General features: G+C 33.2%; 2 protein-coding genes and 1 long non-coding RNA gene across 4 annotated transcripts; 1 reads left to right on the top strand and 2 right to left on the bottom strand.

Annotated features, from left to right (window-relative positions):
* Positions 1–1,268: 1,268 nt before the first annotated feature.
* On the top strand, positions 1,269–3,224 carry LOC21386738. Of its 2 annotated transcripts, none has more exons than XR_002901579.1 (4): positions 1,269–1,589; positions 1,804–1,901; positions 2,562–2,738; positions 3,108–3,224. It is a non-coding gene; the product is annotated as an uncharacterized LOC21386738 (long non-coding RNA). The 2 variants fall into 2 exon arrangements; XR_002901578.1 differs by having other exon boundaries at positions 1,269–1,716.
* Positions 3,225–6,990: 3,766 nt separating this feature from the next.
* LOC21386737 (sphinganine C4-monooxygenase 1) lies at positions 6,991–9,397 on the bottom strand. Its single transcript, XM_010091451.2, has 2 exons — positions 8,928–9,397; positions 6,991–7,682 (listed from the first exon to the last, which is right to left on the bottom strand). The coding sequence occupies exons 1-2, from the start codon at positions 9,147–9,149 to the stop codon at positions 7,128–7,130; spliced, it is 777 nt and encodes a 258-aa protein (XP_010089753.1). The 5' UTR covers positions 9,150–9,397; the 3' UTR covers positions 6,991–7,127.
* Positions 9,398–16,110: 6,713 nt separating this feature from the next.
* LOC21386736 (sphinganine C4-monooxygenase 2) lies at positions 16,111–17,391 on the bottom strand. Its single transcript, XM_010091450.2, has 2 exons — positions 17,111–17,391; positions 16,111–16,828 (listed from the first exon to the last, which is right to left on the bottom strand). Exons 1-2 carry the CDS (start codon positions 17,345–17,347, stop codon positions 16,274–16,276), a joined length of 792 nt encoding a protein of 263 aa, XP_010089752.2. The 5' UTR covers positions 17,348–17,391; the 3' UTR covers positions 16,111–16,273.
* Positions 17,392–19,763: the final 2,372 nt, after the last annotated feature.

The raw sequence follows: 19,763 nt of genomic DNA, 5'->3' as shown, positions 1-19,763 counted from the left end.
ATAAAGTAAAAAGTAAAAATTAAAGAGTTGGAGAACCTTTTGGTGAGATGGGACCCATTGCTCAGCTAGAAAATACTTGTTCCACTCTTCACTTTTGTTTTAACCACTTGTTCTCTCAACCTGAAGTGAACTTTTTGTTTTTTTGCAAGTTAATCATTCTGGGCCCGGCCTGCCACTATTAGCCCAGTCTGATCTTAAAATTTTCAAATCATTCTGGGCCCGGCCCGCCACTGTAAGCCGGATCTGATCCTAAATTTTTTAAATTTGAGTTGGATTGGCCGACTCTTTCTTATTTAATCCGACATAAGAAATAGGCTAAGATTTGGAGTATGTTTGGTAGGAAAGAAAAGTAGAAGGAAGGAAGAAGGTGGAGGAATTTTAGGAGAGAAAATGAAAATGTTGGTTATTTGGTATGAGAGAAAAGAGAATGGAAGAGAAAATGAAGTGGAAAATAATACACGTGGGTCTCACTATTTTTTTTCTTTCCACAAGTGGGCAGAAAATGTGATGAAAAATAGGGACAACTCATTCAAGTGAGCAAAGTTACTAAACTATCATTTTCTCCATCAACATCCAAGCAAAAAATTTAAGGGTATAAAAGTAATTTACGAGTAAGATTTTTTCTTTCATCCCAATTTAACTTCTAATACCAAACAAGTGAAGGTAAGCTCATTTTCTTTCCATCCTCTCATACAAAACAACATAAAAAAAAAAATCAATTTCCTTTCCATCATTGTTATTTTCTATCACTTTCATATTTCCTTTCTATCCTATTTTCTTTCCTTCCTACCAAACATAGCATGAGATGAATTAAAATCAATAGGTCAATAGTTTACATAAGTTAATAAATATAGCAAATTACTGTTTTCGTCCATAACTTGTCTGGTTATGAACCATAACTTAACAAATTTATTCATAACTTATTTGATTATGAGCCATAACTTGACAAGTTATGGCCTATTAATTTCTATAACTAAAATTGGCCCATATACTTTCTTAAACTTTTCACATATTTTCTACTATTTCCCTTTATTTATTTATTATTTTTTTTTTTTATATAAGCCTAGTTTCAAAACTAGTGAAAGTAAATAGCCGATTTACCCAAGATTGGAAATGAATAGGCCTTTTCCGACTTTTAATATTTTGTTTACCAATTTTGCCCTTAGTTATATATATATATATATATATATTTTTTTTTTTTCCTCAGATTAATTCTTCTCTCTCTACTACGCTCTCTCTTTCTCTCTCTCTGCTCTCCCTCTTCGAGAGTCTCTCCATCTCTACTCTTTCTCTCTCTGTTCATCTCCTCCGCCTCCCATCTTTGACGGAGCACCTCGCTGCGGCGTTGCCGGAGATGGAACCACAAGGACGATAACAAAGAAGACGCTGGATTTCTACTCTCCTTCTTCGAGTCTTTTTCGATCTCTCTGTCTCTGTTCTCTCCTCCGCCTCTCATCTTCGACGGAGGACCTTGCGGCGGCGCTGCCGGAGATGAAACCACGATGACGATAACGAAGAAGAAGACATGGGAGCTGGCGACGTGTGCTCGGCCTCATAGATCTGGCGCTTGGTAGTTGTGGATGTCATAGGTATCGAAGATTCACAACTTGGGAGATCGCGAACGATCGACGAAGCTCGCAACGTCTTGAAATGATATATAACAGATTTACAATAAGAATTAATAACGAATTGAAATGATATATTTGGAGTTTAAGAGTATGGTTCATTTTCTGCGGAATTTAGGTGAACTTTTCTGCGAAATTAGGTGAGCTTTAAAACTGATAATGAGTGCAATCGTGGCAGGGGAAAACTTGGACTTTGCTTATGATAGCATTTCAGCCTTCGCTAGGAGAGACAATCAAGAAGCAATTTTTGGAGCCGAAGAAATTGTAAGACATTAGGTAACATACAATTTGATGCTTCTTAAAATTTAGTAGTAATTGAACAGACCATACTTTGTGATTCAAGTCTGAAGATCTTGAAGAAATTTTAGTGTTGTTTTTTGCTAGAAGAAATTATGGTGCTGGTAGTGCAATATAATTGACTATTTTTTAATATCTATTTCTCGTCAAATTGTGTCAAGACACGAAAGGGAAGAATTGAAGGGTAATTGGGTGTTATTTTTTTGCAAGACACAAAACATAATCATGCATGTACAATTCGTTGCTTTGTGTATGAGTTCTTTAAGATTAGTCTTTATCTATTTACTTGCTTGACTACTGATTTTAGATGTTCATTTGGTTTTCACTTTAGTTGATAAGGTGATATAACATTACGTTTTCAAATTCTCTGATAAACTATTACCTGCAAATATAAAGTGAGATAAAAAAGAATGTTAGAGAATAATAATTGTGGAGACTATTTTTCTGGTGTTGTGAATCCTCTTGATGAGTTTGTTCTTCTATCTTTCAATTTATTGCATTGTTCTTCTGTATTTCATTTTATTGCAAAGTCTAGTCAACAATCTATTCTACTATAAGAAACTTGAATTCTTTCATTTAGTTACTCATGACAGTGTGTATGCTTGACATGTGCTGCTTTGTTCTCTTTTTTACGTTTAGTGTTAAGTGGACGCAAGAAACTGCTAGCGGGATCTAACATCATTTTATCAAGGTCAGTCCTCTCGGGTCAATTGTTTTAGAAGACAAAATTTTACCCTTAGACAGCATAAATGTGAAGATGATGCAGTAGAGAACAAAGAGGCTGCGAAGACTTCGAATCCGATTATACTCTGGCAGGTTTGTGTTTTCTCCCTTTTTTTTTTGTTGTAAATTTTATTTATTTGCTGGGAAAATGGAGGAAGAAAATAGAAGAAAATGTTTTGATGGAATGGCTTGTTATTGCTATTGTTTTGCTTGTTGAGTACGTGTTTGGATTCAGTTGCGAGAATTTTGATGCTCTAGGAGTTGAATATTGGGGATTTTTTTAGGAATTTTGTTCGAGTTTTTAAATTGTTTATGGTTCCAAGAATGTGAAAAGTTAAGCTTGCCTTGATTAACCAAGAACCGTCTTTACACATTTGGAAAATCTGTTGATAAGATGTTGCAATATGGAATGAAAATTTTTAGGAAAATCTGTTGATAAGATGTTGCAATATGTGACATAAGGTGCAGGTGAGAGATATAATGAAGATGCAAGATGAGCTCCACTCACCCATACAGTTTTGTATATCTCATTATATTCGAAAGATGATTGTAATTGAATTTTTGCGTTTGTTTTAGAAATCAAAAGCCAATTGTATTTGAATTTTTTTTTGGTGTTTCTCTATTTAATATAAGAATAATACGTCAGATTATAAAGAATAATTTGTGAGATTATGGAGCATAATTTGGCATATTATGGATCATATTCTCTAATATTACTGTTTATGGATCATAAACTGGCTGGTTATGAATCATAATCTCATAAATTGACAGATTATAAAACATAATTTTTCAAGTTATAAAGCATAAACTAGCAGTCTTTGGATCATAACCTGTTAGGTTATAGCCAACGCTGGTGACCGGAGGTCGGCAGCCGGAGTAATCTGTCAGGTTATGGATCATATCCTGATAGTCAGTGCTGGTATAAGCTGTCAGGTTATGGATCATAACCTGTCAGGTTATGGTCGGCGCCTGTGATTGAAGGTCGGCGGTCGGAGTAATCTGTTAGGTTATGGATCATAACTTGATAGACTATGGTCGATTCTAACGTAATTTGTCAGGTAATAGATCATAACTTGTCAGGTTATGGCTGGAGACACACTGGCGGCCGGCCGGCAACGGGAGACCACTGACATATCTTGTAAATTACCAATTGACAACTGAGGGTAACTTTGGAATTTTAAAAAAATTTAATTTAAATACTTTCTTTTCAAAATTTATACACAAGGGTAATTTTATATTTTTAAATTGAGGTAAATCTAGATTTATACCTAAATGGCATATTTACTAACTAATCATAAATCTTGGCCTATTAATTTTTATTGCTCTTTAAATTAGGCACATTTTCCTCCTTTTTCTTTTTTAAAAATACCTTATAAAATTACGGGCTGGGTCGTACGGTACCGGCCCTAAACTTTTTAGGCTTAGAGCTGGGGTTGGGTTGACTCTCTAGTCTAACTCTCTCTCTTTTAGGGTTGGGGAGGCCCAACTCGATATTTTCCTTTAATCGGGTTGGACGGTCTAAACTTACATCTGTAAATCACCAGTGGAAATAACATGTTAAATGATTAACTGTCGTTAAAACCTATGATGACGGTTTAAAAATTGTTGTCTTATCCACAGTGGTTAAATGTCAAGCACTTTAAACGTGAGTTTTTAACCGTCGTCTAACATGCAACGAAAGCACTTTAGTTGACGGTTTTTTATGTAAACCGTCATTAAATATGCTACTTTTAACGTTGGTTTTTTTGAAAAAACCGTCGTTATATGTGACACTTTAAATAAAAAAATATCTAAAATTTATTTTCTTTTTTAAACAATAATATCTTCACATATTATTTACAAATTAGAAAAAAAAACTCCCATACTTCATCAAACAACAAGAATCACAATATACAAAAAATATTACAAATCGTTTTGCTCCTAATATTTATCATCAATGTACACATAACACAAATCTAACTAACAAAAAATAATCAAGTACAAAGAAAAAAGCAAATGAATGGGAAAAAGTGAAAGAGAGTGCTAGATATTATAGAAGGAAAATAAAAAGTTTCGTAATTTGAAAAGAAAACTATGAGTGGGAAAAAGTCCGCCATTTTTCTTGAAAATTTTTAACATTTAATGATTGTTTTTGAAAAACAGTCGTTAAATGTTGAAGATTAGACGTCGATTTTTTAAAAACCATCATCTAATGTGCTCAAATTTTCTTAATTTTATTTTTTTGTATACATTAGACGACAATTTTTGAAACACGGAAATTCTTGTTATGTATTTTTCATCACATTAGACGATGGCTTTTCTTAAAATGTTGTTAAATAAATGTTGTAAAATGTAGAATTTGTTGTAGTGAATATTGCCTATTATGACAATTAATTATGATAGTAGAGTTCTCAAATTTGTTTGAGAACTCGGAATGAATGTCGATTATATAATTGAATATTTAAATGCTCATGTTTTTATTTTTGGAATAATGAGAAAATGAACAATGACAATAAATGATAGGAGATTTATCTTTATTTTAATATATATGAAAAAAAGACCTGCATGAGCGAATTTTTTTACTTGTATGCAGTCTCATACGAGAATGATTTATGAAAAAATATTTCCACTTTTTATTCCATGTTGCAGTAAGACAACTATATGAATTATCATGACGAACCAAAAGTAAACTTTATAATATATGCGGTTAAAATATATAGTGGGCCATTAATGGATTAACACAAATTTCCTAAAATATTGTGGTAAGTAACATTTTCACAAAATTAAAGTAAGTAAATAGCAGGTATTATAAAAATGTGAAGTAAATAACATTAAGTAGCAAATTTACTAGGTAAATAAAATAAATAATAATTTTTCTAGTAAATTTTGTATTCGCTACTATTTACTCAAAATTTTAAAACCTACTATTTATTTTAATTATAAACTGTATAAAAATGCTATTTACTTCTTTCTCCCTTTCATTTAGCAAGAGACCATGGACTCTCTCTTCATGAACCTATGAAGTGAGGTTTTTTTTCAGGTAATCTTGACAAATATCCTTAAAAGTGCATGAGTTAAAATTTTCTTTTACTCTTGATTTATAATTTTTTTAGCTAACTAATTATATTAATAAAAGGATATTTATCAAGAATAAAGAATAAAAGTTCAGATTCATGCACTTTTAAAGATAAATTCTGTAATTTTATCGTTTTCTCCCTTGATTTTGGGCTTGGCCCATTAGGATGGATAATATTATTTTATTCAACACTTGGAAAATATCTTTAATCTGATCTTGTGGACATGCGCATTGCTAAGAAAACCGTAGACAACTAGATAGGGGGTAAGAGAGTGGCCCCATTTCTGCTTTTGTTTGCCTTCATATTCCTTTGCAGCAAGCTAACGTTGAGGGATGGCAACACTATCAAAATACATTCACGGAGGTATTCCTAAAACCCATCTCACACATTAGTTTGACACCCGCGTCAATAATCAAATGTGTTTTGTGTTAATTGATTCATGATTCTTGATCAATACGAGTTTGGTCACTTGGAAACATTTAAAGGTGTTCATTTCATAAGTTTAAGCAGAAAATTTAAGCTGAAATTTAAATTTTTATGAGAGAGAACACTGTAACAAAAAGATGAATTGTGGAATTATTATCAGTTCTATGTTAATGAATGAGAAAAGGAAGTCTAACCAATCCATTTTCTGACTGCTGAGGCACAGCATCTGATGATGTCAATAAAGAAGAAGTTCCCTTCTACATTGCCAGATAAGTCTACACTTTTTCTCTTCAACAATTCTCAAGTATCATGCTTACTTAGAAAATATTGAAATTATATCTTGCCCAGTTTATAGTTCTGTAGACTTAAACCAAAAGCCAAAATGTTCCCAAACCATCCTGCAAATTTTAGAGTTAAGGCAGTAATGTTTAAAACCTACGGCTACTAAAGAAAACTTTTAAGAAAAAGGTTCGCGCTAAAATATAGCCCAATAAAACATAACATAGACGGGATGGTCGTCTTGGAGGAACCAGGAAAATGCCATAACGAAGACTATTTTAAAAAAGAACAATTGCAGAGTGGAAAAAAGATAAGAAAGATGTCTAATTGAATGAAACGTTATATGGAGAAATTCTTAATTAATCATGTATTGGATATAGACCAAGTGATAAAGGTCACCAAAAAAAAAATAATGTATGTATTCTTAATTAATAATGTTGTGGCTCAGTGCCAATATTCAACACAAAACCAGAAGTGCTCAAAACTAAAACGGTTAAAAACCCATAAAAGTGAAAATTAAGATAGATATATCTAATAAAAGTACCGTACATGACCAGATCTCATTATTAAATTATAACAAATATAAACAAAAAGAAATCTAAAGCAAACAGCACAACAATATCCGTATATACAAATTTAATAAGCAGTGTGGCTCACTCATAAGGAGGGCAAAAAAAATACTGGTACAAGTAATAGTTTGTTTATGTTGATCATATATCAATCAAGCGTCCTTGTAATCTTTTAAAGGCCGTGTTTCAAAGCCTCCTCCAGCTCTCTTGTCTAATGAGTATGGCATATAGGTTCCCAGTATTCTATCCCACATGACAAAGAATGGTTGGGAGAAGTTGTATTTGCTTCCATATAGCTGATGATGAACATCATGATATGCGGTATTGTTTCTGAAAAAAAAGTGGAAGAGGTTCCCAGGAAGCCACAATCCGCAATGATCATCGACGGTCTTGACAGTGGCGAAGGAGAAAAAGAAGATGGAAGCTCGTGGTGACATGCCAGATAGGAGAAACGATAAGGCACCACCGATGGTGTCGAGGAGAAGCCCCTCCAAGGGATGATTATAAAGAGCTCCAAATGCGTAGGGAACCACGAGGCGGTGATGTTGGGAATGGATGTGCTTATACAAAAACTTATTATGGTGCATGTATCTGTGCATGAAGTACTGCCAAGTATCCAAAACCAACATAGCAGTAACAAACTGTCGTGCTAAAACTATTAGAGAAGGCTTTGGACCTGCAGCGTCCCCACTGTCATTCCCTGTGACCTACACAAGGACATGAATCCATCAAAAACTAGTCTCCTACATAAACAGAGCAAGATAAAACCCTATGAATATATTCATAATGCATAATTTTTGGATTGTCAACTGCAAGTTGTTACACACACACACGCAAAAGTAACAATGTGGATTTGCAGGAAACAACATAAAGAGGGGAGGTGCTGTTAAAGAAGAGTAGCTGAATGCAGGAGGTTATGAACAAGGAGAATTTTTGAAACAAAGCAAAAACCAACTACACCATTTGCTTTCCTTTCATCAGCTGACAACAAGGCTTTTGATAAAGCAACCTGGCTTGTAGGACCTGAAGACTCCATTATACATCAACAAAAGTACAGGTATCATGCACCATTGCCATAGCCTAATCAACTAAAGGAAACTTCATTTAAATGCTTTTTTGCACAATTCTCAGTGCATCATTCTTAACGCTACCAGCATCAGCATGAGAAGAGATATACAAGAACCTTACCCTCGTAAACAAAGTATCATAACAATTAACCCTCGCGTAACTTCTAAATCAAAAAAAAAAAAACAAGCGGAAAGCAACTACAACGGATGAGTAATCAAACCTAATTCCTCATTCAGATCACGCAAAGTTACACTTAAACTCTCACTGAATTATTGATCGCTTGAGCAACACAATCTAAAGGCGTGTAGTTATATTAACTTAAAGTTCCACAGAATGTAGATCCCTGTGAGCTATAAGAGCTAAGTTCTAGATCATCGAATACTCAAAAACAGGAAGTGCATTAAGTGGGGAAAATACGCGGGAAGAATATTATTAAGCTCCAATTACCAGACCTCAGCACTTCTCATCTCATGATACAATGTGATCAAAAGCACCCTCTTTCTCAATAAAACTCTAAATATTATCAGACCAGATGTGCCGGCTCAGTAATAAATCCACTGCTACTAATAATTACCACATACAAACACAACCATCATAATTTAGTGAAAGAAGCAGAGAAATAATTTTACACTTTATAACCACAGTGATAACAAGCAAAATCCAAACGCAAAAATAAGAATTCACCATCACCAAAAGATCATAAACACCAATTCAAGAAATTTCATATTCTGTAACCCAATTGGCAGATGCATCTAACAATCCGGCCAAAACCCTTTTCTTATTGGATTTAATCAACCATATTCCATGCCTAAAAGAGAAACAAAATTAAGCTCAAGCAAGTTCAGATTTTTATTTCTTTTTCATTCTGGCAGTTATATTCATACCGTAAACAAGAGGATTGCAACAACAGCTTGAATGGTTTGCTGAAGAAGAACCCCTTTGACGACAGTTCGTTTAGACACCAAGTTCTTCTCGTCCTCATCAATCTTCGAGTGTAACCGGTAATTCTCAAACGAATCCAGAAGAGCATAAATCCCAGAATAAACCCAATATATCACGATCGGAGCAAAAGTTCCCAACACTTCATCGGAAACCGCGAAACCCATTTTCCCAAAAGCCGTTGACGATCAGAAACTGGATCCAAAACCCAGGAATCGCATCAGATTTCCGCAGATTTTCTCGATTCCAAACTCTGTAGATGGAGAATCCGAGATGGGAAGAAATTAAAAAAAAAAAAAAAAAAACTCCTCACCCCAAATTTTACTAAATACGGATGGTATTTTCTTTGCTGTGATCTAAAAAAAGTCATAGGCAGACGAGTGATCAAACGTTGAAAACATCATCATTATTTTTATTATTATTATAAGTAGAAGATTCGAATGAAGAGCTGTTTGTTTGCCGTGTTGGAACGAAGGTGGGACGAAATAATAGTTTTTAATAAAACGCGGAATGTTTGTAAGGGTGTGGCTGATCTAATATTAGTTGGCGTGAGATTGCTACGTGGCATAACGTTTTCAATTTCATAGTGGGTCCCGGATTTCTAGTTGGTATTTGATGTATTTTTGAGTTGTGATAGGAAGTGGACTTAGATTGGTTGCTTTGTGCTTGAGTGAGGCTCTGAAGGACTTGATCTGGGAGTGGTGGGCTTGGTTTATGTGGATGGTCAAAAACGACAGACTTTGACCGATTAAAGTTTTTTTTTTTTTTTTTTTTTTTTTTAATTTTTTAATATCTATAATCTATAAATATGTAGAAAGTTTAATGCATTCATTATTCATCTCACAATTCACTATTCAAATTTTTAGTTCATTTATTTGATCTTTTTGTGCCATTTCTCTCTCTTTTTTTTATTGAAAATAATTATGTATCATAAAAATGATTTCTTTCTATTTGTCTCTATTAAAATAATTTTACTCAAAATATTTAAATATCTTCTTTACAATGTGGTCTTTATGAATTTTTTAATTGCCTACTAATTTTTTTTAACAAAAATCATTCTCATAATTTTTTTATTTTCACAATAGTTTTTAAAATATTAACTAACCAAATGCGATTATAGTATCTTAAAAATACACAATATTATCTAACCTCCACAAAAAGCTCACACATGCACATCACATGAATTTAACTAGTTATTGAAAAAAGAAGGAAGTTTTGTTAGTGGAGAAAGAAAGAAAAAGAAGAAAAGTTTCATTTGGTTGTTGGTTCAATTCAAATTGGTTCTTTTCATATGTATGAATATAAAATTTGAACTGACATTCAAATAATTTTAATAGAAAATATTATAATAAAAAAATTGTATAATTAATTTTTTTTAAAAGAATTGCATTATTAATTCAAACTTATGAAAGGATTGAGAATGCTTTGAACCGAAAAAACCTCCAAACTCATATGAAATTAAAAAAAAAAATCTCAGAATACTCTCTGAAAAAAAAAGTTCTATAGCGTGATACACAAATAAAATCCAGCAATACTCTAAATTCACAATTTCCTTTTTTATCAAAAAAAATATTTTTTAATAAAATAGAAAATAAAACGATATCAATCTTTTTTTTTAATTATTCCTATCATCAGATACTTGGGGGTGATTTGTGTTTGATATAAGATTTTCAGTTTCAAAAGTAAAAGTCCAAATTCCTCCCATATTGGCCTTGCACGTCTGCTAACTAAATGTCCAAATGAGTGGTCTAACGGTACGTCCCAGATTTTAATTTCCGTTTTTTTCCCCTTTATTATAATACTAGTATGGGTAGTGCTGGAACTTTAGACGGGCCGCCCGCGACCACTTAAAAATACTGAGTTTTTGCTCGATATCCGGCCCGACCCGCCCAAAATTTTTGGGCCACCCGCCCAAGCTCGAGAAGGCTTGTGGACAGGCCGCGGGCTGTATTTGGCTGCCCAAGCCCGGCCGGGCAGCCCTAGCTCGCCCGAAATGCTCAAATTTTTTTAAATATTTTTTAATTTTTATAATTATTAAGTTATTTTGTGTTAAAATTATATAAAAACTAAAATCAACATTCAACACACATTATTAACACAATTTAATAAATTATTTTTGTATATTAATTTTTAAATTCGTAATTCATGATTATCTCGTTAAAAATCTTACCAAGAAAAATCTAATTGGGATAAAAACTTGGTAAAGAAAAAAGAGTGCAATCATTTTGTGACGAATTACAAATTTTACAAACTTACAAAGTTATACAATTACAATGTCAAAAGTAAATATATATTTACAAATTACAAATTTATAATTTAATTTGAAGCTGAAGGATCGTCTTCAAAATTAAATGTTAATCTATTAAATTCATCGATCTATTCTTGACTTGCCGGCGAAATTGTATCATGTAGACGTTAATCGGCATGATTCCAATCCTTAATGTAGACCAAGGCTTCAACAATGTCCCTTTACAATGCGTTTCGGCGTTCCTCAAGTATTCGTCATGTCATACTGAAGGCTTGTTCGAATGAAACAGTGGAGACTGGGATCGAAAATATATCTGTTACCAATCGAGTTGGGATTGGCCAAATTAATGCTTGTGCTCTCCACCATTGAACTAAGTTAAACGATTCTCTAGTACCGTTGACTACTAAGCTTTCACTGAGGTACGTTATAAGCTCGTTGAAGCTGCCGCCGCCGCTGCCACCTATTGATGAAGATCCACTCCCAGCTTCTGTTTGAGTTGTCTTCTTCGTCTTCTTCAACCCGAAAACATTCAAGAATGAATGCGGGTTTTCATCTTGTTGTTATGGTTCCTGTACTCTAGAGTTTGTGCTTCTAAACCTATTCTCATATTTACTATAGATCGAATATATTTTTGCTTTTATTGTTGGAAATTGGTCCGAACAATTGATGCCTAAAAATTCACCTAAGTTTTTTAAACCACTTTCTAAACCGTCTAATTTTAATCTATGATAAAAAATAGTACCTAAACCATAGAACAAAGGCAACTTAGACCAATATTTTTAAATTATTTTTCCATAGATTTGATAGAAACTCTTAAGATTGGGTCCTCCCTATATTCACTAAATAAAATAGTAATTCTTAAAAGTTCACCTAAAGCTAAAGGTGATGTTGAGTAATATGTTCCACTAAGCTTTAAAGTAACTTCATGAAACCTACCTAAAAATTCATAAAAAAATTTCAGCAATTTGCCAATCATATGCGTCTATATGTCATACTCCTAATTTTACACACTTATAGTTTGTTATAGCATCCTTATAGGGGATGCATTGTTAAAGCATTATATAAGTTGAGTTTCATCTTACAGGCATATCTAACGCTAATGCTCTAGGAGGTATATTTAATGCTTATAAGAACCTAAACCAATCTTCTTGTCTTTGGTTACTACCTTGAATCCATGCAAGACTATCTCTAATTCTTTAATGTGAGTACCCATTTCTTTTAAACTAGATTTAAATATTAAATTAATTACATGACATGCACAACGTTGGTGGAAAATAGTACACTCACCGAATAAACTTAAATCATTTTCAAAGAACTCAATTGCTTTTATATCGGCATTAGTATTATCTAATATTATAGCCATTACTTTATCTCTTAATTTAAATTCATCAATTACATTTAAAATTGTATTATCAATGAGAATACCACTATAACCAAAAGAATCCATTATAAAAAAATAAGAGCGATTTGAGAGAGAGAGCTCTAGGATAATGTGATAGTTTTTGGAAAAATTGTGAGAGAGATTTGAGAGATTGAGAGAAATTGAGAGAGATTGAGAGAGTTTGAGTGAGTAAAATGTGTGGGGGATGGGGGGTATTTATAGGGAAAGTTTTGGGTTAAAAAATTGATTTTTCCCCCCAAATTCGGATCCAACGGCTAGTTTTGTTTTCAGCGGGTCGGATTCGGGTAGAAAATTGGGCAACGGTCAAAAACTAGCTGTTGGGGTTATGCTTTTCGTGTTTTGGGTCAAGTCAGGCTACAACGGTAAAAAATTTAAACCTTGGTCGGGTTTTCAGGCTTCAGGGCAGTTCGGGCAAATCGGGCCTGATCGAAAAAATTTAAAAAAATTCCGGCAGACGGCGATAACAAGGCGACGGGCTCTGGCGAGGTGTCCATTTCGGGCTGCCCTATCACGCCCCGGGGCAGGGGTCGGTGACGTGGAGGCTCGATTAGGAGTAATAATCAAAATCCATAAATAAAGTATTAAGTAAATTCTTAAACAAGCCTCCGTTTCATTAAAATATAATACAAGGGAGAGCCCCACTATTTAGCAGAAATTAAATTATACATTCCAAGAGAGAGACTAAAACTCAAGCTTCTAACACTGTTCAGGGCTACACCCACAAGATCTTCAGCATTGTACATACATGAACATGTAAATAACATTACAGACATCAACCACAGTCTAGAAATCCAAATGTCAACGTTTACAAAATTTACAAATTCTTACATTCGTGCACAGGGAGGATGAACACAATCCTCACCAACTCTGGTGGTAGCAATCTAACTCAGCTACTCCGCACCGCTTCTAGAATTTTATGGGAGGGGTTTAATATTTATAGAACAATAAAAACGTGAGCGAAATGTCCAGTAGGATATATTTTGAAATAAATTTTATAAATAAATGAATAAATAAATAAGCGAGTAAATAAATAAATGGATAAGTAAATAAAATAAGACATTCAGTTCCAACACAACAGCCGGAACCTCACATCCTTTTTCTCAAAGGAAATATAACTGAAAATCTCCGTATTACAGGCATCAGCAAGTTATTTATACTACGATAAATTACTTACACAACCACGTGCACAAGCCTTATCACCCCCGGGCCGGGTTTCGGGTTCTGCCCCTAAGGATGCACTCTCCACATCCTATCTTGGCCATCAGCCGGTTTACCGATTCACAAGATCTCTTATCTTAAGAAATCATTCATTAAACTTTCTGAAATTGTTCATTATAATACCATGAACTACAACAAGCCATGGTCCCATGAACTACAACAAGCCATAGGTACCATGAACTACAACAAGCCATGGGTTTTAAACATTTTTCTTTCACAAACAAGGCCCTTTTCTTTAAAACATTTGCAAGGCGAAAACTCTTTTGAAAATCAAGCTCACAAAGAATAGGAATAAGGAATCCTACCTCGCAAGTACCAAACTTGGCTAGCATTACTCTATTCTGGCTTTTGCTTCCTCAAGCCCCTCAATCCGAGTCTTCAGCTAGCACTGATACAAAACCACACTTTAGGATCCAATTCTCAATCCTAAAGCAATTTCAATCTCAATTATACCATTTGATTTCCTATTAGTGTGCTATAATTCAATTACCGATTTCACAAACCATTTCATGTTTCAAATCATCATTCCAAGGGGTTTCAATCTCAAAACATGGATTAAAGATGCCAATCCATTCATTATAGGTCCCCAAATGAAGCTAATTTGGGTCCTCCTAAAAAACTGAGGTCAAAACAGCATTTTCAGGCCAAACGGGGTCAAACCCCTTATACACCGGTCGACCGGTGACAGCGCAGTGCAACACCACCGGTCGACCGGTGGTGTACAATTCGGTCGACCGAACAGGTCGACGGGTGAGGCCAATGCAATCCGGTCGACCGGTGAAGAACAGCAGTGCAAGAAAACTCACAAAATCAGTTAACAAATCTGCAAATCCAGTCCCAAATCAAAATATCTCAAGGGACAACACCTGAATCCGGGTTCTAGGTACTAAATCAAGTCCAAAGAACCCAAGATCCCCAATTTCTACCATGTTTTTAGTCAAAATCCATCAAAATCTGTTTTGAACCAAAATAGGTTTTCAAATATGGAAAATCCGAGATTCAAGAGAGGTTTTTTAGAAATCTTATCTCGAATCATTCTCTTGGCATTGAAAACTTTTTGAAATTCCTCTTTGGTTCGAAATCCGGTAGATTCGGTGAAGATTTGAACGGGAGAGAGAAAGAGAGTGAACGAAGAGAGTGAGAGTGAGAGTGGAGAGAGAGAAAGCGCACGGGAAAGGAAAGGAAGGAAAAAAGGAAAAAGAAAAGAAAAGAAAAGACATGTGTCAAAATATTTAAAATGACAGTCCAGAGAGTGTGCCCATACACACTTCTGGGTAAAAATATAAATACTGAGAATATTTAAATACTTTGGAATTATTTAAATTTACATGTCAGAAATATTTATTAATTAATAACCAATTAATTAATTCAGATCAGACACACTAATAAATCTTAATTACCTTAATTAATCTCATTTAATTCTTTAGGGTGTTACATGCCCGAGCCCGAGCCCAAAAATTTTAGTTGGACGGGTCGGCAGTTGGGCCTGCCCGCCGGCCCAAAGTTCCAACACTAAGTATGGGACGTCCTCCTTGTGCTTGGTAACAAAAATATCATTTACTTCATTCTCTGTTTTTTTTTGTTTTTTGTTTTTTGTTTTGTTTTGTTTTTTTTTTTTTTTTTTGTGGTATGAACTTCATATAAAGCTATGGGTATATTAAGTAATGTTCAAATAAACAAAATTGTTATGTCCAATCATTTCTTGTTATGAAAACGTATAAGTATGCTAAATAAGGCCATGTGGATTGTAACAAACCATTGAATATAATTTAAGTTGAAAGAGAGTAAATTTAAACCTAAAAAGGTAAAAAATAATAATAATAATAATAATAAAAACAAAAACAAAAAAGAGAAGAAGAAGAAGAAGAAGAAGAAGAAGAAGAAGAAGAAGAAGAAGAAGAAATTGGAGAATGTGCCATCATTCTCTTTTTTATATAATCTATAAAGGGGCTTTTCTCACTTATAAGTGAAGTACGATTACCATAAAATTATTGTAGCCTCATAAAATTACTAGATTTACGTTTCTAATAATTGTTTGTTGTATTGTTATATCATTTTACATACTTTACTTTTGTTTCCATTGTGTTAATAAAATTGGGTTAGAATTTCTATTATTTTCGTAATTAACCTAATTTTCCATCATTTCCTGTTTTGATATATCACAAATCAATCAAATTATCCTTATTCTGATATATATATATATATATATATATATGGGAGACAATCCTTCGATACGAAGCTCTATATCAAGTGTAAAAACAAATCTCAATCTTATTTAATACACACATATATATATGTAACATTTTGTACGATCCCACTATTATAATACATAGAGTAAAATCGTAAAATGATATTTATTTAATATAATACGGATAGCTATAAAGGTTTTTAGTGATAATTTATTTGTGTTGATCATATAACAATCAATTATCCTTGTAATCTTTTAAAGTCCGTGCTTTAAAGCCATCGGCTTTCTTGTCTAACGTGTAAGGCATATAAGTTCCGAGTATTTTATCCCAATGAACAAAGAATGGTTGGCCAAAGTTGTACTTGCTTCCATATAGTTGATGATGAACATCATGAAATGCAGAATTGTTTCTAAAGAAAATGTGGAAAGGGTTCCAGCGCGGAAACCACAATCCGCAATGATCATCGAGATCCTTGATGGTGGCAAAGGAGAAGAAGAAAATAGATGCTCGTGGAGACATGCCAGATATGAGAGCCGCTAAAAGGCCGCCAATTACTTGGAACGAAAGGCTCTCCAAGGGATGAGCATAAAGAGCTCCAAACGCATAAGGAACAACAAGGCGGTGATGTTGAGAATGGATGTGCTTGTACAAAAACTTATTGAGGTGCAAGGTTCTATGAAAGAAGTAGTGCCAAGTATCCAAAACCAACATTGAAATAACAAACTGTCGTGTTAAAACCATTAAAGAAGGCTTTGGATCCGCGACGTCCTTACTATCTTTCCTTGTGACCTATACAATGACATGATCCATCGTAAACTAGTCTTCTAGATATAAAAATCAAGACATATAAAACAATATGAACATATTAATAATACATCAGGGGTGGGTTATCCAATAAAAGCAGTTAAAAATAAAAAAGTAGTTGCGGATTAGCAAGAAACCATAAGATAAGGATAGGGGCTGCAAAAAAACAACTTAATGCTGGAGGTTATGAACAACTTTATAACAATATAACCCCATGTGGTTATGAACTTTTTTTTTTTTTGGTGTTTTTGGTAGTCATGTTCATACCGCATATAAGATTATCGAAATAAAAGCTTGAATGGCTTGAACAAGAAGAACCACTTTGATGACAGTTCGTTTAGACACCAAGTTCTTCTCGTCCTCATCAATCTTTGAGTGTAACCGATGATTCTCAGACGATCCTAAAAGAGCATAAATCCCAGAAAAGACCCAATATAAAACAATCGGAGCAAAAGTCGCCAACAATTCATCAGAAACCGCAAAATTCATTTTCCTAAAAGGCATCGACGATCAGAAACTAGATTCAAAAACCCAGTGTAAAGAGCTGTTTGTTTGCCTTGTAGGATTGAAGGTCGGATGGAAAAATAAAAATATATAGTTCTAAATAAAAGTGAATGTTTGTGGGGGTGAGGTTAATCTCATATTACCTGTATGTGGGTTCAAATGTGAGTCCACATTTTGAGGTGACATTTGATATGTTTTGAGTTGTGAAAGAAGTTGACTTAGAACTTTAGAAGAAGATATACGAGGCCGTTTAGTTTGCTGATTTGAGTTTTTAATTTGAGTTGAGATGTGACTTTACGTGAAAGTTTTTTATTGTAGTAGAAAAGTTAAATGTAACTATTTTTGAGAGCTTTTTACTATAATAAAACTCGAATTCTAAACTCAAATCGGTAAAATGAACTGAATCATAAAGTGGTTGGATTTATAATTGAGAAATGCTCTAACGGACTTAGCTTGACAGGCTTTGTTTTCGTGGACAGTCTTTGTCTGATTAAAGTATTTTTTTTTCCTTTTTACTCAAATAAAAAGGAAGCTTTTCCTCCAAATAAAAAAAGGGTGTATCATTCGGAAAAGTAAAGGTAAATTATAAGAATGACATTGGGCTAGGGTGGGGGCAGAAGATGATTTTTCATTTCTATCCTCATCCTCGTCCTCAACCCGCTTAACGACGAGCAGGATCAGAGTCAGGGATTCCTCAGTGATGGATTCTTCTGTTGGTTTCTCAAATTGAATTTTTAAAAAGAAATTATGCGGAAGTATAAGATCGATCGAATTATATAAATTAAAATTTAATGCGATTATTATTTCATGTTAATTTAATTATAAAAAAATTAAAGAGAAAAAGAAGAATTTTACCGTCGTTTGATTATGACGTAAATCTTAAACTCCTCTAACACCGTCTTGAACTCTTAAATTCTAAGAACATCACGGTTCTTTCTTAATGTATCTCCGAATTAACGTGAATTCGAATGTATAAGCGTTTTAATGAGTTTTTCAATGCATAAGATAGATTGATAAAAAAATTACTTATAATTATCACTCATTTTTTCTAAAAATACGTGATAGTACCTAAATTTTTTTTTTAAACTTTACTTTTGTTCTCCCGTATCTTTTGATATATATTTATCAATCCTCCTTTTCACGTTTCCGTGCAAGTTGCAACCACTTCTGAAAAAGTGGGAAACTTGCCCACTTTCTCCTTCTTTTTTATTATTTATTATTATTTTTTTTTTAGGGAACGTTACTGTACTGCCGCACGTTCCCTATCCTTTTAATGTTATTTATATATATATATATATATATATAAGGAAATCGTGGCCATCCGACAATCCCAATTTCGCTGACTAGTCCGGTACAACTACTATAGCCGTTGGATGCTTTATGGACGATTGGTTTTCGTTGAGGGCATGCTAAGTTTTTGATAAAGTGTGTTGTGGTGTAGGGTCTATTACAAGACATATTTAAAAAATATGAGGCCTGCGATGACAATGAATAAAAAATAAAAAATAAAAGGAGGAAATAAAATAAAGAGTAAGATTATTTTTGTCTTTTAAAATATGTAGGGCTTGTTCTTTTGAGTTAAAAACTCAAAAAATAACAACTCGAACTACAATTTTATTCGAATCATATTTTTTTAAGTTTAAATTTGAGTTTAAACTCGAATTCAAACTCGAGTTTAAGATTAAAACTCGAGTTCAAGTTTCCCCTTCAACTCGAGTTCAGAAACTCGAACTTAAATTAATGAATAATATTTTTTCTATTATTAAAAATGCTATAACTTTTTCGTTTTAATTTTGATTGAGATGATTTTTTTTCTATGCATTGACAATGAAAAGACGAATAAAACCTGACCCATATACCCTATTAAAATTTTTCATCAGTATTGAGTTTTTATTAAAATACTATCTAAATACAAATTCAAGTTTTGACTCACTGAAACACAAACTCAAAAAGATTCTTATCTCAAATCATAACTCAAATGTACACAACCAAATACAAACTCAAGTTACAAGTTCAACTCAAGTTATAACTCAAAAATTATAATCAAGTTAAACTCTAAAAGAATAAACTCGTAATTTATTTTAAATTACTTATAATTTTTTAAAACAATTTAAAACACTTTTTGATATATAAAAAATCATTCAAAATATTCTATTCATCCACTTCTGTCTATCATTTTAACTTTTTGCTAACATGACACTCATTAAAACATTAAAAATTAAAATTAAATTGACAAAAAGAGATTAATTATTAAAAAAATAATAAACACTCCCACAAAATACGAATAATATTTTGAAGAATAATAAAAACAAAAACAAAAGTAGATCAAATTATTTTAAAAAACAAACACATATAACTCTAAAGCGTCTTCTTCTCCATGTGTATGTGCCATGATCCATCGGCTTGAGGGGATCAT

This window comes from Morus notabilis, unplaced genomic scaffold, assembly GCF_000414095.1.
Source record: "Morus notabilis unplaced genomic scaffold, ASM41409v2 Scaffold1194, whole genome shotgun sequence".
Lineage (NCBI taxonomy): Eukaryota > Viridiplantae > Streptophyta > Magnoliopsida > Rosales > Moraceae > Morus > Morus notabilis.
Note: the sequence above shows the minus strand (reverse complement) of the source record. Positions and strands in the feature narration are given on the sequence as shown.